At 36.1% G+C, this 16,748-nt stretch overlaps 1 protein-coding gene across 1 annotated transcript in view; it reads left to right on the forward strand.

Annotated features, from left to right (window-relative positions):
- Positions 1–364: 364 nt before the first annotated feature.
- Positions 365–16,748, forward strand: part of LOC136822546 (uncharacterized) — a 72,340-nt gene continuing 55,956 nt past the window's right edge. The window contains exons 1-15 of the mRNA XM_067078810.1: positions 365–387; positions 557–784; positions 970–1,133; positions 1,516–2,314; positions 3,207–3,407; positions 4,030–4,164; positions 8,043–8,243; positions 8,780–8,871; positions 9,588–9,785; positions 13,443–13,615; positions 14,416–14,554; positions 14,817–14,904; positions 15,593–15,658; positions 15,902–15,955; positions 16,610–16,641. Coding sequence (XP_066934911.1) covers positions 584–784; positions 970–1,133; positions 1,516–2,314; positions 3,207–3,407; positions 4,030–4,164; positions 8,043–8,243; positions 8,780–8,871; positions 9,588–9,785; positions 13,443–13,615; positions 14,416–14,554; positions 14,817–14,904; positions 15,593–15,658; positions 15,902–15,955; positions 16,610–16,641 — 2,543 coding nt within the window. The 5' untranslated portion in view covers positions 365–387; positions 557–583. The remainder of the gene's footprint in view (positions 388–556; positions 785–969; positions 1,134–1,515; positions 2,315–3,206; positions 3,408–4,029; positions 4,165–8,042; positions 8,244–8,779; positions 8,872–9,587; positions 9,786–13,442; positions 13,616–14,415; positions 14,555–14,816; positions 14,905–15,592; positions 15,659–15,901; positions 15,956–16,609; positions 16,642–16,748) is intronic.

A 16,748-nucleotide genomic window follows, 5' to 3' on the forward strand; every position in this document is an offset into this window, starting at 1 on the left:
AATGCTTTTAATCATGTAAAGCTAAAGGCTATTGCAATTACCAATTTTAATCTAAAAATTTGATAGGTTGATTTTCGACGTTTTCGAGCACTTTCTGAAAGTAACTTTTTTATTCAATTGAGCATAACTTTTGATCTAATGAATCGAATTTAATTAATGACCCATCAAAATTTAACTTTATCTTTCTTCTTTCCAATGAAATTGGAATGGTTCTTTTAAAATTTTTAGATTTCTAGAAAATTAGTTTTTGTGGTGCACCCGGTAGAAAAAAATATCAAAAATTCACCAGGCTGTAGATTGGATGGAAAATATGTGAAAGTTTTCCTTTGCTTGTATAATACATGGCTTGCCTTACCAAGATTGTCCTCCCCGTGGCGCAAACTACAAGTAAAAGTTACCCAATGATTTTGCCAAACACGTTGCGAAACAACCTGTCCAAACTATTGCATTTTATCAAGTCTTTCAATTTAAATCTGCCTTAAGGTTTGTATTTTGGAAACGCTACCCTGAGATTTAGGCTGATTGAGTCAAGTAGACGTTTTTGTTTCAATTTTAGTGATACGTTTTTTAAACAAATCGCACAATGAAGAAACAATCATCTCATCAGCAACCATCAGTCAACAAAGTGACATCCATCTCTAAACCAAGATCATTGGATGTCCTCATGAAAGGCACTGCTGTATTGGATGTCAAATCAAAATGTTTTTCATCAACAACCACGGCCACAACTTTAGCGAAACCAATGAAAACTTTAGAAGAAGATGAAGAAAATAAAATTGAAAAGGTTTATTTTGAATAAAGTATCATTAATTTTCAAAATCGTTTTTCCCTGTTTTAATTCCAAATTAATTTCATTTAAAGCTGTTGTAACCTTGTAGTACAATTGGCTGCTTTCTTGATAAGCTCCTGTTTTTGATTCAATTGAAAGTTCTCATCCCAGTTCAAAATTTTTTGGCTTCTTTTCTCTAGATTGAGGAAGATTCATCGCTAGAAGATCAACGTAAACCTGCTATTGCTTCAGTTGCAAATACCACAAAAATATTGAAATTGGAACGGAGAAGCAAGCCCAAGAAAAAGAAACAGTATAATGTCCTCAAAAAGAAAGAAAAGAAATCAGACGACATGCTTAAAAGGTGACCCCTTTTTATACATTTCAAACCCTGTGAAATAGCATAGTTTGAAAATTTTAACTTTTTTTTTACCTTCATTTTGTTTTGGTGGCCTAATGAGATACTTAGATGTGTCAGTTTTAAAACATAGTTTATAGATCCGGTAAAAATTATTTATAGCTTTCCCCACTTGAACTGGACAAGGTGGAGTTTTTACAAGCTCTTAATTGATTTGGTTGGTCGTTAACCAGTAATAAAACAATTTTGTTACTTTTTCTAAAGAACACTTTTTTTTCTAACGCCACATTCTTATTACTTCAAATGACCAATTATCAAAGTATCTCATAAAAACTTCATCTCATCTGCCTTAAACATAATTTGAAACTCATTTACGATTACATTTTAGGGAAAGTACGTTCAGTAGTGAGAGTATGTTTGATAATCAAGAATCAACTTCCTCAGGACTTTCGCAAAGACTATCCACCCTCTCCACAACATCTGTAAAAAATCGATTACAATCTTTTGAAAAGAATGATGAGGAATTTTACAAGATTATCAATCAGATCACCAAAGAAAATAGTGGTGTAGATCAAGTGGATGATCAAACTACTGAGGAGGAACTGGTCACATACAGAGAATCAGGACTTGATTGTCTACCAATGAATACATCTGAAAATACCAGCATTTCATCATCTACATCTAATACTCCACAAAAAAAATCTAAAATAAACAAAACTTTATCCAATCAATCAGAAAAAATTGATATTCTCAATACAGAAGAATCACGTATCTCAACACAAGCTTCACAATTTTCTTCAAAAATCTCTTCCCTTTCTTCACGTTTATCCAAAGTTTCTACTCAGTCTTTGAGACCATCTAGAATCTCCCCAGGGATATCACAACAATCCTCCCGGAGGAGCTCGCAGAGGTCTAAATTATCACCAGGAACTCCACAATACAGCTCAAAGTTCAAGGTTCAAAGCTCAAGATTTTTATCAAAAGTCTCAATTAACCCATCTACAATGGAAAGTCATAGAGATTCTTTGCTATCCACCAGAGAAGAAACTTCAAGACCAGGGCTTCAAGAACACCTCATTGTAGAATCGCCTGAGAAATCTTTCCATCAACAATCATCCATCAGATTGCCTAAATCGCCAGGATCAAGCGAGAACCTGATTGATGACTCTCATCTTAATAAAGAAAAAGTAATTATGATATTTTGATTGTGAAAACTTTGCTTTATATCCTTTGAATTCGACTACTGTGGTTTAAAAGTCTGGAAAAAGTTGATTAAGGCGGTGGTTACACGTAGCCGGGGTGAAATTCACCCCGGGGTGAAATAAAAACATATTTCACCCCGGGGTGAAATTCACTCCGGTCTATAAAGAAAACACTGTTTCTGTATACACATATTTAGGCGGGGTGAAATCGTTATTAGGCGGGTTGAAATCGTTTTTAGGCGGGTTGAACTCACCCCGGGGTTGATTTCACGCCGGTCCTGATGATCAAGGATTCACTTCAGTGAAAATGATAGTTATAGCACTTTTCTACAAGATCTTCATTGTTTTCTTCTTTATTTTCATCTTCATTTTTAGAATTTTTTTATATATTTTTTTATTTCAAATTGTTCCACTCACAAATATCTCTCTAACGATACCAAATTTATAAAGATTGAAGAATTCCTACAAAAGTTATAGGTAAAAGAAAAAAAGAGTGCACACTTATCGTGAACAGACTTTACATTTTCACGCCGGGGTGAAAATAAGTTAAAATTTTCACCCCGGACTGAAAAAAAGGGTTTTCACCCCGCCTTTCGCCGACGTGTATCCCAAAATGATTTTCACCCCGGGGTGAATTATTTTTCCATTTCACCCCGGGGTGAATTTCACCCCGGCTACGTGTAACCCCGGCTACGTGTAACCACCGCCTAAGACTAGGGTATTGAAAAAAAAACACATAGAAATTTCGTTATAATTTCAGTGAGATATAAGACACCCAGTAATTTTTTAAATGTAATCTAACATTTTGCTTTTAGAATTTTTCTATAATTTAGACTTTTGTAACAACTTTTGTTACTATTTTTTTCTTCATCGTCAGGTTTCAGAAGAAATCTTCTCAGTAATTGAAGAGGGTGAAGCTGAGGACGAGGAAGAAAAAAGGGATAGATTTCCAAGTGAAGAAGAACTCAACATGCATGGGAGCAAAATGATTTTGGCGGAAAAACAATCTAACACCTCGTATATAAATCAAGGATTGAGCAATAATAAAACAATATCACAATTACCATCAACTATACCAGTAAGAGCAAGCAGTTAATTTTATTCAGTTTATTCCGGTATTTTGTTACAAAATATGTCACGATTAGACGACCCTATAATTTTTCAGGAGCCCAAGAAGCCTAGGATATTCATACCATACGAGTTATCTTACTTTTAGTTTCCCCATTAATTAACTTTTGGTAGAATCTCTTCATCTTGATTCTTAACGTATCAAGTACCACCTGCTATTATATGAGCTGACGTCCTAAAATTAGAAGCAAGCAATTTTTTATATCATGGGCGTTTATACCACAGATATCTTCCACAAAACACTAGAGGTACGTCAGTCGTAGTAAATTGAAAAGCAACATACTTTGTTCAGTAGAGACCAGAAGCGGTACTGGCAATTTGTTCAATCAGAAGGGAAACAAGGAGGCGAGAGAATGATCTTGATTGATCAATTTGTCGGCCAAAAATTGTGGTCTACTTTTAAAGATAATTTATGCTACGGCTAGGAACATAGAAGCTCTATCTAGTGTTTTATATGAAATATATCTGTGGTTGTTTACACACATTTGAAATCTGAAAAGTATTAAAATTTAAAGTTACAAAATAATGTCGTTTATTGTTTTAATGACTTAAACTACTCAACTTTTTTTCAGTTTGCAAAGGATACAGGCAGAAGCGTACATCATTTTTGTACGCAGTACTACACACAAAACAATGATATCCCTTGGACAAAGTATCTTCACACACCTTCCAAATATGAAGTTGTCAAGAGTAAACCGATCAACAAGGTATAACCTTTTAACTATTATGCTTTTAAGATGATGGGTATGTGCGGACGGTAAGGGTCGGTTTTTTCACCTTTCAAAGTCTCTCTAAGGGTCGGAAAAATCAGAAAGTTTTAAATTAGTCTCTCTAAGGGTCGGAAAATTCAGGATTTTTAGGAAATTTTTTGATTTCCAGAGAAAAAATTGTAATAAAGTCTCTCTAAGGGTATGACTTTTTTCAAAAATCGAAAAAAAAAATTCAAAAAGTCTCTCTAAGGGTGACGTCCTCGCATACCCCTCATTCGTCGCCAACCCTAGCCCCCCCCCCCCGCGGGGATTACAGTTACCATTAAAAGACAGAATTATAAAGAGACCCTCTTTCTTTTAAAATTAGAAAAGAAACTACCCTTCTTCTTTATAATGTCCTGTTTTTTGACTTTCTAAATTTTCGTGTTAACACTCTGTTTTTGAGTACCATTTCAGTTTGAAACAACTTAAACTTCTAAATAACTGAACCCCTTTTTCTTATAAATTCACAAGAGAATTTTGATTCTAAAACATGGCCACTGTATAATTTAATTATAATTTATAGAAGTGTATTTCTCAGGTCTATTGACCTCTATGAAACAATCTTACATCTTTACAATTTATAGATCTTATCTTATTCGTTTGTCAATTCTAGTTTGAATTTCCCTACAGACGGTGCATTTACAACATTGGTTGCCAAACTGTTCCAAGTATCAATGCTCCTATAGTAAAGTGAAATCGTTTGGTATCCTCTAATGCCGTCTTCAGCGAAATTCCTCTTTAATTCGAGATTGTGCCTACGTTGAGGTCGATTTCGAAGAACGAGTTTCTGACATAGGGAAGATTTATCATAGACATTAAGATGTTTATATACTTCCACCATGTCCCCGATTTTACGCCAGATCTTGAGGCTAGGTAGGTTCATGACTTGTAAACGTTCTTCATATGAATGGTTTCTATAACCACCGACAAGTCTTGTGGCCCTACGTTGGACACTTTCAATTGCATCAGAGTGTTTGATCAGCCGTGGAGACCAAACAGCTTGCGCGTACTCAAGGTGAGGTCTCACAAATGCAATAAAAGGTGTGCGGAGCATCTCGGGAGAAAGGAAGTCGAAGCTTCTGTTAATCAATCCAACGATCGAGTTAGCCTTCTTGATCTTGGTTTAGATGTGTTCTTCGAAATTCAATTCACTATCAATAATCACTCCAAGATCCTTCTCTTGATCAACATGTTCTAGGACAGAGCCAGCGATCTCGTAAGGATGTGCATGTTGAATGTTCCAGAATTTCCCTAGTGTCAACACGTGGCACTTGCCAGGATGGAATTTCAACAACCAGTCGCCAGACCACTTTTCCATTGGCATTGCCTCGATATCGTGCTGAAGTCTAATTGCATCTCCGGCGTTATTTATTTCTTCAACAAGCTTTGTGTCATCGGCAAAGAGAAACATTTCTGAGTTGGTAACTTCAGCTAGATCATTGATGTAAATAACGAAAAGGAGTGGACCTAAGACACTTCCTTGTGGTACACCACTTTGCACCTGGCATTTCTTAGATAACTTTCCATTGACCTTCACATAATTGTTAACGATCGGACAAAAATGCTTTCATCCAACCAAGTACCCTTCCTCTGATACCATACGCTTCGAGTTTTCTTAGTAATCTGCGATGTGGAACGGTGTCAAATGCCTTTGCGAAGTCGAAATAGATTACGTCAACAACCTTATCATTGGATATCGAGTCTGCACATTTGTCTAAGTAGTGAAGTAGTTGTGTCACTGTCGATCGCTTACCCATAAACCCATGTTATTTGGTTGATAGCAATTTCTCATTCGTGAGGTGTTCCATTATTTGTTTCTTTAGGATTCTTTCCATTACTCTACACGCAACTGATGTTAAACTAACGGGCCTTTAGTTTTCTGCAAGGTTCTTTTTTCCTTTTTTGTAGATCGGGGACGCATGTGCAGTCTTCCAATCATCAGGTAGTTTACTTTCTACGAAGGACTTGGCCATGATAGTATGTAAAGGACCGGCTATGTAAAAGGCCAGCTTTTCAGCATGACTGGGTGAATCTCATCAGGTCCTAGCGATTTATTAGGATTCAAATCTTTCAGTTCCTTTTTGATCATGTCGATTGTTAGATCGAATGCTACATCTGTGTCTGTTCGTGATGGAAACTCAGGTAGTGATCCAGCAGGTTCATTCGTAAAAACACAGCAAAACTGATCCTGTAGGATATCAGCTTTATCCTCATCAGTAAAACGAAGTGATGATTTATCATTTAGATCAAGGAGAAGAGGGCAAATTCCCGTTTTGGTCTTCATTGAGTTCCGGATATGCTTCCAAAACTTCTTAGGGCTTCTTTTTGCTTGACCACAAATTCGTTCTTCTAGTCTTCTTCTTTCTCGTCTGATCTTTCCTGTAACCTTGTTTCTCGCAGTAGCATAAATAGCTCTATTTCTCTGTTCCGAAATTGTACGTATTGATCTTATCCATTTGCGATGTAGGCGACGTTTTTCTTTTAAGCTTTGTTGAATATCTTGATCGATTGCAAAACTTCCCTTTTTTCCGTAGGCATGTTTCCCCTTCGTACGAGGAACGTACCGATTCCTAAGCTCGAATAATTTATCTTGCAACATCTTCCAGCAATCATTTACGTTTGCATTTCCTGCTTTTTGATGGAAACCTGTAACCCAGTCAGAGTTCTCAAGATGTCCTTTCATTGCTTCAAAATCTGCCTTATTGTAGTTATAGTTTTCAATAATGCATTCTGTTTCAAGGTAACATTCGAACGTAAATGATAGAACACTGTGATCACTTTTATGAAGTGGTGAAAGATAGTTTATGTTGCTAACCTGGCTTTCTTCATTTGTCAGAATCAGGTCAATAAGTGATGGCGTATCCGTACCTCTAGCTCTTGTTGGTTCATCGACGTGTTGGTAAAAGAAGGAGTCTCTTAAAGCTTCGAGAAATTGTTCGTCTTCCTTCGTGTCATCGTGAGGAGTTGACCAGTTTTCCCAATTGATATCTTTATAGTTGAAGTCTCCGACGATACACTTATGACTGTATTTCTTATTCATTGTTATTTCCTTCAGAAGAAGATTAAGTGCTGTATTGTTTTTAGCTGATGTTGGCGTGTTGGTTGGACTTCGATACATACATCCAAAAAGCAAAGAATCCGCTCCTTTGAGTTTGATTTCTAGCAAGCATACCTCCTGAAATTCACTATTGGGTGTCACTTCGACTACATTTTTGATCGATTTATGTGTCAAAACGATGATTCCACGTCCAACATTATTTAAGGCATTTGTTTCGTAGGGTTCGGAGTAGCCTTTAATGTGGTAGTCTTGTATGAGACGTTCTTTTTTCGAATGTTTTGGTTTTACTTCACAAATTGCAATGATATCGGGTTGTTCTTTTGAAATCACTTCATTTAGTTCTTCTTTCTTTATTTTAGTTAGTTGGTCTGCACGTCTGCATTAGTATATAGTATGTTAAGTTTTTTTCGTTTGTTAGTTTGTTCGTCTTTCTTCTTTGTTACGTCTTTTTTTGTGTTTGGTTTATTGCCGATCTTTGGCGTTTATCTTCTTTACACCGAATCCGTTTTTTGCAAAACATTAAACATTCAAACATTAACCTTGATGTCTACTGGGAAAAAATCTGTTGCAAATATATAAAGTATTGCAAGGAAGTAAATTATCGAAACATAAAATCTATTGGAAGTTCATTTAAGTAAGTGCCCAGTATCGCAAATACAATAGATTTTCAATTCAAAATAAGGCTGGATGTATTTTTTGGGATAAAAAAATTCGTGACAAACTTACTTTTCCCAGTCTTTTCCCATCTTAAATCTTGGTTTTGATCGCACAATAGATTTATGGCTCACCTGATAATATCCAGAAAGAACTCAACGGAGAAACTTTAGAATATATTTCAGATGAACAAAGTGAAGGTGAGCGGAGATTATCCTTGCTAGCGGAGCGCATCATGAGTCAGATCGAAGAGGATCAGAAAGCAGGGGAGGAAGAACAAGATCAATCTTTTCTGAAATTACAAGATGTCGTCAATGAGTTGGTATGTGACTTTAAAAATGACATTTATTCTAGTCACCCCTTGCGAATTTGAAACATTATTCCTTCTTCACTTATTACACTCAGTGTAAAAAGTTCTTCTCCGTCTTAGACGAATTTTGGTCTCAGCGAAGTCTCTTTAAGTCTTTCTCATCTCGAAATTCTGTATAGTTCACCAAAATTTCAAGAGTTTATGCTGATTTCTTGTGTTAAATCCATTTTCTGGCTCAGACGAAAAACTGTGCTGTATATTGCCGAGTGTAGTAACTACCTCTCTTTCTCAGCTCGTATAATACAGTTGACTCTCTAACTCGATGTTCTACTATTCGATAGGCTCCCTTATTCGATGAAATTTAAAATCCCCGTCAACAAGAGACTCTCCTAAACAACGCTCTCTTATTCGATAAGCTCCCTTATTCGATGAAAATCTAATTCCCCTTGAAGATCGAATTAGAGAGTGTCAACTGTACAACATTTCATCTTTTAAAAATGTGATTGATCAATTCATTGAATATTTTTTCAACTCTGATGACATTTCAGTTCCATGAGAAAGAGCAACAAAATGGCGTGATGGTGGATTTTGAAGGTGAAATAATTGGTGATAAAATGAATGTTCATGAAAATTCTTCAAAGTATGTTTTATGTTTCCTCTTTTTAATACGATATTGTTCTATTGGGTTCTTCCAGAAAATGTCCGTACATAGGGGTGGAGGATATAATGTCCGGGGGGGGGGTAGTGGAAAATCTATAAAAAATTTCCCTGTTTGGGGTAAACTTGCTCTATTTGGGAGTAATTTTGCTCGGCTTGAGGGTTAATTTGAATTGCCAGGGGGTCAAATTTTTTCTGGAAAAGTCCATTCTGTCACTGAATAGAAGAATGCCTTCGAAGGGGTCGTCTTCCCATTAGCTGTTTTTTTTGTAGCAATTGATACGTATTCAAAACACTATCGGCTTCAATGCATGCAATCATTTTGTGATGTACAATGATTTTCCAAGAAATTCACCTTAAATATTCATACTAACTAGAATTTGAATGTCTCTCCTAAAATTTACTTATTTTCTAGTTACTTTGGAATTGTTTGTTTAAGGAAAGAAATTTTTCCGCAACAAACTTACGCGGAATTTAATTTCGCGGTTTTTTGATAAAAATCCGCAAAATTAAATTCCGTGAAAGAAGAATATTCTCATGACTTATATATGGAATATATTTCACATATAGAATTGGTGTTTTTGGGGCAAAATAAGACATATTTTAAACCAAAATTCCTCTCAACCGCCGCGGCGCAAAAAATTCCTTTCCGCGAAAATTTCTTCCCTTAAGGTAATTCATCTTTCACAATTTTTGCAGTACAAAGCTCTTTCAAACACCAGCACCTCCAAAGTTTCGAGTACCTCCCCAAGAAGTGACCAAGGTATTAGCTCCCGACTATGTTAGTTTTCAATTGACTGAAGAAAACCTTCTAGAGAATATGGATATCGATGAAGTGGCTCAAACGAACTTTTTCATTGAAGATCGACCTGAAGATGAGAAAGAATTTGTCAAAAGGTAAAACTTGTGTTTGTTACTCTTGTTTTCCTGTTTTGTCACCTTACGTAGCCGATGTGACTTTTTCAAGGTTTTGTCACTCCTTACGTAGCCGATGTGACTTTTTCAAGGTTTTGTCACTCCTTACGTAGCCGATGTGACTTTTTCAAGGTTTTGTCACTCCTTACGTAGCCGATGTGACTTTTTCAAGGTTTTGTCACTCCTTACGTAGCCGATGTGACTTTTTCAAGGTTTTGTCACTCCTTACGTAGCCGATGTGACTTTTTCAAGGTTTTGTGTGTCCCAACGTAGCCGATGTGACTTTTTCAAGGTTTTGTGTGTACTTACGTAGCCGATGTGACTTTTTCAAGGTTTTGTGTGTACTTACGTAGCCGATGTGACTTTTTCAAGGTTTTGTGTGTCCCAACGTAGCCGATGTGACTTTTTCAAGGTTTTGTGTGTACTTACGTAGCCGATGTGACTTTTTCAAGGTTTTGTGTGTACTTACGTAGCCGATGTGACTTTTTCAAGGTTTTGTCACTCCTTACGTAGCCGATGTGACTTTTTCAAGGTTTTGTCACTCCTTACGTAGCCGATGTGACTTTTTCAAGGTTTTGTGTGTACTTACGTAGCCGATGTGACTTTTTCAAGGTTTTGTGTGTACTTACGTAGCCGATGTGACTTTTTCAAGGTTTTGTGTGTACTTACGTAGCCGATGTGACTTTTTCAAGGTTTTGTCACTCCTTACGTAGCCGATGTGACTTTTTCAAGGTTTTGTGTGTACTTACGTAGCCGATGTGACTTTTTCAAGGTTTTGTGTGTACTTACGTAGCCGATGTGACTTTTTCAAGGTTTTGTCACTCCTTACGTAGCCGATGTGACTTTTTCAAGGTTTTGTGTGTACTTACGTAGCCGATGTGACTTTTTCAAGGTTTGTGTGTACTTACGTAGCCGATGTGACTTTTTCAAGGTTTGTCACTCCTTACGTAGCCGATGTGACTTTTTCAAGGTTTTGTGTGTACTTACGTAGCCGATGTGACTTTTTCAAGGTTTTGTGTGTACTTACGTAGCCGATGTGACTTTTTCAAGGTTTTGTCACTCCTTACGTAGCCGATGTGACTTTTTCAAGGTTTTGTCAGTACTTACGTAGCCCATGTGACTTTTTCAAGGTTTTGTCCTTACGTAGCCGATGTGACTTTTGTCAAGTTTTTTGGTCACTCCTTACGTAGCCGATGTGACTTTTTCAAGGTTTTGTCACTCCTTTAGCCGTACTTGTGACTTTTTGACTTTTTCAAGGTTTTGTCACTCCTTACGTAGCCCATGTGACTTTTTCAAGGTTTTGTCTGTACTTACGTACTTTCAAAGTACAAACAATCTGCTTATTGATTTTAAAGTAAAAATCTTTAAAACTTTCCAAATTTGTTTTCATAGAAATTTTCAAACTATATATGTGACTCCTCAAGCGATTTGGAGTACACAAAAGACCGATCGGCCCAAAGCGGGTAAAATACCCGTCTTAAAGCGGCCGAAGTAAAATCTTTAGCGGCCCATCGTTCGTGAAGATCGGCCTCCAAGCGGGCGAGAGAATTTTTGGTCCGCTTGAGGCCGCTCTTTTAGCGGCCCTTTTTGAGCAAGAGAATTCCAAGCGGCGTCTGGAGCGGTCGAAAGTCCGGTCCAAAAAAGTCCGGTTCTAAAAAACTACTCAATCCTCAAAAGTACAATCTTTTTCAAAAATTAGAATTGGGGAGACGTCAATAACGTTTAGCATTTTAAATTCTTTCGATATGAGCCATATATGATTAAGATAATGTTGAAAAGGTGTATCGATAGTGAAATTATCTATCTTGTATCGATAAGGAAGAGACGCTCGTGAAAATACGAAGAAAGTGAGTTGATAAAACTAAGCATAAAAGACGCTCGTGAAAATTACGAAGAAAGCGAGTTGATAAAACTAAGCATAAAAGACGTTCGAGAAAATTACGAAGAAAGTTAGTTGATAAAACTAAGCATAAAAGACGCTCGTGAAAATTACGAAGAAAGCAAGTTGATAAAACTAAGCATAAAAGAAGCTCGTGAAATTTACGAAGAAAGCAAGTTGATTAAACTAAGCATAAAAGACGCTCGTGAAAATTACGAAGAAAGCGAGTTGATAAAACTAAGCACAAGAGACGCTCGTGAAAATTACGAAGAAAGCAAGTTGATAAAACTAAGCATAAAAGACGCTCGTGAAAATTACGAAGAAAGCGAGTTGATAAAACTAAGCATAAGAGACGCTCGTGAAAATTACGAAGAAAGCAAGTTGATAAAACTAAGCATAAAAGACGCTCGTGAAAATTACGAAGAAAGTGAGTTGATAAAACTAAGCATAAGAGACGATCGTGAAAATTACGGAGAAAGTGACTTGATAAAACTAAGCATAACAGACGCATTTAAACGCTACAAAGAAATCAAATTCAGAAGACTAAGCATGAGAGATGCTTGTGAAGGCAATGTAGAAAACGAGTTTATATTTGTTGACTATTCTTTTTAAAACATACGAAGAAAAACAAGTTGATAAAAGTATGCATAAGAAACTCTAGTGAAATTTATGAAGAAAACAACTATGCTTTTGTTACAAATGGCTCAATAAAAGTTCTGGCTAAGAGACAGGGGTGTTCTGTTTCTTAAAAAGTCTGTTGACGTACTCCTGCAACCTATGTCTTTAGACATTTTTGTTTGTAAAAATTCGGACACTTAAAAACCACTACAATGACTTCTAAGTTGTATCAATAAAGTTTCATGGCTAATTTTCTATTGCTAATTTTGTTATCGTTATCGATTAGTTTTTATCCCTTATAACTTTCATGGATCATTTATTGTTTAACTTTTATCGATAAAGCTCCTATCGCTAATTTTCAATCGCTTATTTGGGATCATTAAAATTCCTATCGATAAAAGTCTATCGATAGGCCTATGTATCGATAGGTGTATCGATTTAATCGATAATTTAATCGTGTCGATAAAGTGTTGAGAGGGAAAGTGATCCTTTTCCCATGAAATGTCAAATGTCCACAAATTTCAACGTTGTCAAAAATTTCTACCATATCAAAATAAAATCCAAATGTTTTAAAACTGCAAGAAGAAAATCTGTTTCCAACTTCACAACACACGGCAACTCGTTTTCCAAGAAACGAACTCAATGTTTACATTTTCGAAAACGAGGCTAAGTAAAAGTAAGTAAGTAAAGAAATCAATAGCGCCCATCGGGACGAAGCGTACCGGGCATTGGACCGCTCGGGCCCCTTTAGCGGCCTCGAAGCCTCTTCGTTATGGCCGCTTTTCATGATCGGCCATGCATCGGCCTCTTTCGATATTTGAACGGCCTTAGCGGTAAAAAGATCGGTCCAATAGAGGCTAAAGAGGAACGGTCATTAGACCGATCGGACTTTTGTGTACTCCAAATTGCTTGGGGAGTCACATATTTAACAATTTCTTATTTCAAAATAATGAGCTTTTAAAATAGCACTCTTTATTGAGTGTCAATTTGTTTAAAATCTCTGATATTTCTTCTTTTTTTTCTTAAAAGGCTTCTTGTGTTCAGAATAGTATAACAACCTCGTGCTATGGGTAAAATAGCACTTTAGCTTGATTCGGTTTGATCAATTTGATTTGTATATTTTTAATAATTTTTTCCCTAAGATTGATCAATCGAAGACATAATTCAGCAATCGAATTGCATCCTGAATTTGACATCATGAATCTAATTGGTGGAGAAGGAATGAAAGATGACGACGCTGACCATGAAAACGAGGCTGGAGAAGAGTCTGGGACGAGTAGTGAAGATGATGAAGAAGAGGAAAATTGTTCTTTAGGTATTAATGATCACCTTCCGTATTTAAAGGTTTTATTTTACATAAGTGTTTCCGTTTCATATCAGACACACATTTCATATCAGGACAGTGTCTTGTTATTGTTATATCATGCTGATATTAAAAGACTGTTTTTCTTTTCCTCTTTCTGACCAATCTTGCTCCACATCTGTGTCAATCCAATGTAAAAAAGCTTGTAAGTTAAAATTGATGAGTAAACAAACAACATCTTTAATTTGACAAACTCGGCAATTAGGTGAACGAAACGTTTTCGAAAATTATAAGGTGTTCGAAAGGGATAAGATGTTTTCATATTTTACCTTTTTCAAAATGTTTGGTTTGAAAATGTGTCAATTTATGTTTTTCATTGTGAATACTGTCAAATAAAGTCAACTCCCAGTTATTCAAAGCTCCAAGGGGGGATAAGAATTTACTTCGAATAACCGAAAGTTCGAATAACCGAGAGAGTTTTTACCTTAGAACTAAGGAAAACGTGCCATCCCACTTCGAATAACCGAATTATTTGAATAAGTGCAGGTTCGAATAACTGGTAGTCTTCTGTATATAAACAAATCAAAGAGTGTTTTGTCCAAATAGATCTTATCGGAGTTTTTTATTTTTCTTAAAAAGCGATGCATTGTGGGATTGTTTCGGGATATAACAATAGAATTCCCTCGAGGAATTCCTAAGAGATTTATATTGTAATACCCCCGAAACAATCCCACAATGCATCGCTTTTTTAGAAAAATCAAAAACTCCGATAAGATCTATTTTTTTTAAATCGAAAAATACTCCCACTGTAGACTCATCGTACAAGTTCGAATCGATCATCGACCATCGAAGAAAAATCAACCGATCGCGCCCTGGAAGTGCCGAATCATCACCTTATAAAGAACAACCGAAATCATTGAAAAAAACACCTTTTCAAGAATCATTTCAAAGGTAAAATGACATTATTTTGTCGTGAAAGTTATATTGCTGTAGACAAAGTTTTCAATTCTAGTTTCGTAAAATTTCGTAAAGAAGTTAAGTTCTTTGCAGAAAAGTTATTTTCTCTTTTCCTAGATCCTTTCATCTAGAGATTAGAGAATTTCAAAGAACGAGCAACAAATGCCTTATAATCTTCTAGAGAAACCATTTCCCAGCACTTCAATCAAGCCAATCATTTCTGCACTAAATTAGCTTTGTTTTAAATTCATTTCAGGTCGCATTCGCAGCCCGATTTTATCATTCGACAAACTGTGGAAACGAAACCAGAATTGAAATCGGATTATCGCTCTCTCCGTGAAGAGGTAATTCCTAAAATTCGCCTAATTCTTCTTATTCCCGTAGATAAATAGACTTATGAAACTTTTTTTGCATTTCCCAAAACCTAACTGAATGTCAGTCTTTGGCTATCATCTACAGCCTTATAGATTTTCGATTTTCATTGACCTCTTTTTTGGGCATCTGACCAGGTCAAGAAACCGGATTTTTTGGTTACATTTTCGATTTTCATTGTCCTTAAGGGTTGTATTAATCACCTGTAACATTTTAGTCATGAGGCTCATGACCTAAATTTAAGCCCTTTTTTGACCTCTTTTTTGGGCTCGTGGAGATCAAAGAGACCGCTAGTGTTCGATCTGACAAAACTTTTTTGACAGTTTTCGATACGGCGAACACGTTGAGGATGGTTAAAATTCTGAGGCTTATGACCTAATAAAAAGGCCGACAGCTCTCGAACTATTATGCTACTTTGAATCTTTCACCAGTCAGAAAGTGTATATACACCGGATAAATAATGATGAATTAAATCATCTTGAATCTCACGTCTTAGATATGGTAAATTTAAGTGGTTTCATCTCCCATCCGAGAGAATTGCATCTAGCGACTTCGGTGGTTTTTAAACTCAATGCGTTTTCTCCACAAAATAACCTTATGGCTAACAATTTCATTGAGTTGACTGCACGTAATGTAATGTACTGTTCAAATTGTTTTTAGAATAAAGAACTTGCAAATTTATTAGGCCAAATGACGAAAGAAAATAAAGAACTCAAACGATTGGAGGTACACAGTATTGTCTTTTTTTGGGTCTTCAAGTTCTTTTTGTACATTTCATTTGAAATCCACCCAGCTGAGTTTTCCGTTCTGATAAGTAACCAATCTTTTAAAGAGATATTTATACTGGTTTATAAGAATCTCTTGATACAGTAGTTATTTCTCTCAAACTCTACCAAAGATGATCACAACACAGCAATGACAACTTTATAGGTATTCTATATTTTCTTTGTATTCCCTTGCGTTCATTAGGAAGAAGCGGAGAGATACCGTTTACAAAAACGAAATACAATCATCCAATTACAGGTTACATCAACCATTTTATTTTTTATTCATTCTAATAATTCTGTACCGTTGTCCATGTCTTGATTTTTGTTTTGACAGCAACTACCATGAATCGTGTCCAAATTAATATAAATGTCCCGGTGATGAATACACCCTGGAATCATGTCTCCATTTGGAAATTACTACACTGAACTCTCATCCTCAATAAGAAATCCATCACAATTTCAAAATCCACAACTATAGTCTTCTTCATTTTAATCTCACTGGTTATGAAATCCTCAACAGCTCATTGAGATAATACACTCCTTCTCACAGACCCATTGGAAATCCTTCCCACTGGAAAAAATGACCAAAATATCGTCCCCGGTGGAAAATTATACTCCAATTTTTGTCCCCATTGAAAATAATCAAATAAACCGATTCTCACTGTAAGATATTTACTATTTTTCCCATCCCCACTGAATTTTAAAACAAAAGAATTTAAATCGCCAGCCATAAAAAATATGAGAATATCAATTCCCATCGAGTTTCAGTCCGTTATTTTTACCCCCACTAGCTAAAAGAATCCTACCGGGTCTGTGAGAAGGGGGCGTGCTATGAAATTCGCAACTGCTCATTGAAATAAGTAGGTATCAAACAGTCACCAATAACATTTTTAACGCATTATTTCTTTAGTCATCCGGATTTGCAGATGAATGTCTTTCAAGGTGCGTATTTTATGTTTAAAACTTGTTTTAAAAGTTAATGTCGTGTCTTGATAGCTCTTATTCTGACTCTGAGCTGTCGAATGATGACTGACGCTTTTGAGGTTGAG

Source organism: Clytia hemisphaerica, unplaced genomic scaffold, assembly GCF_902728285.1.
Source record: "Clytia hemisphaerica strain Z4C2 unplaced genomic scaffold, Clytia hemisphaerica genome assembly, whole genome shotgun sequence".
In the NCBI taxonomy this organism is placed as follows: Eukaryota; Metazoa; Cnidaria; class Hydrozoa; order Leptothecata; family Clytiidae; genus Clytia; species Clytia hemisphaerica.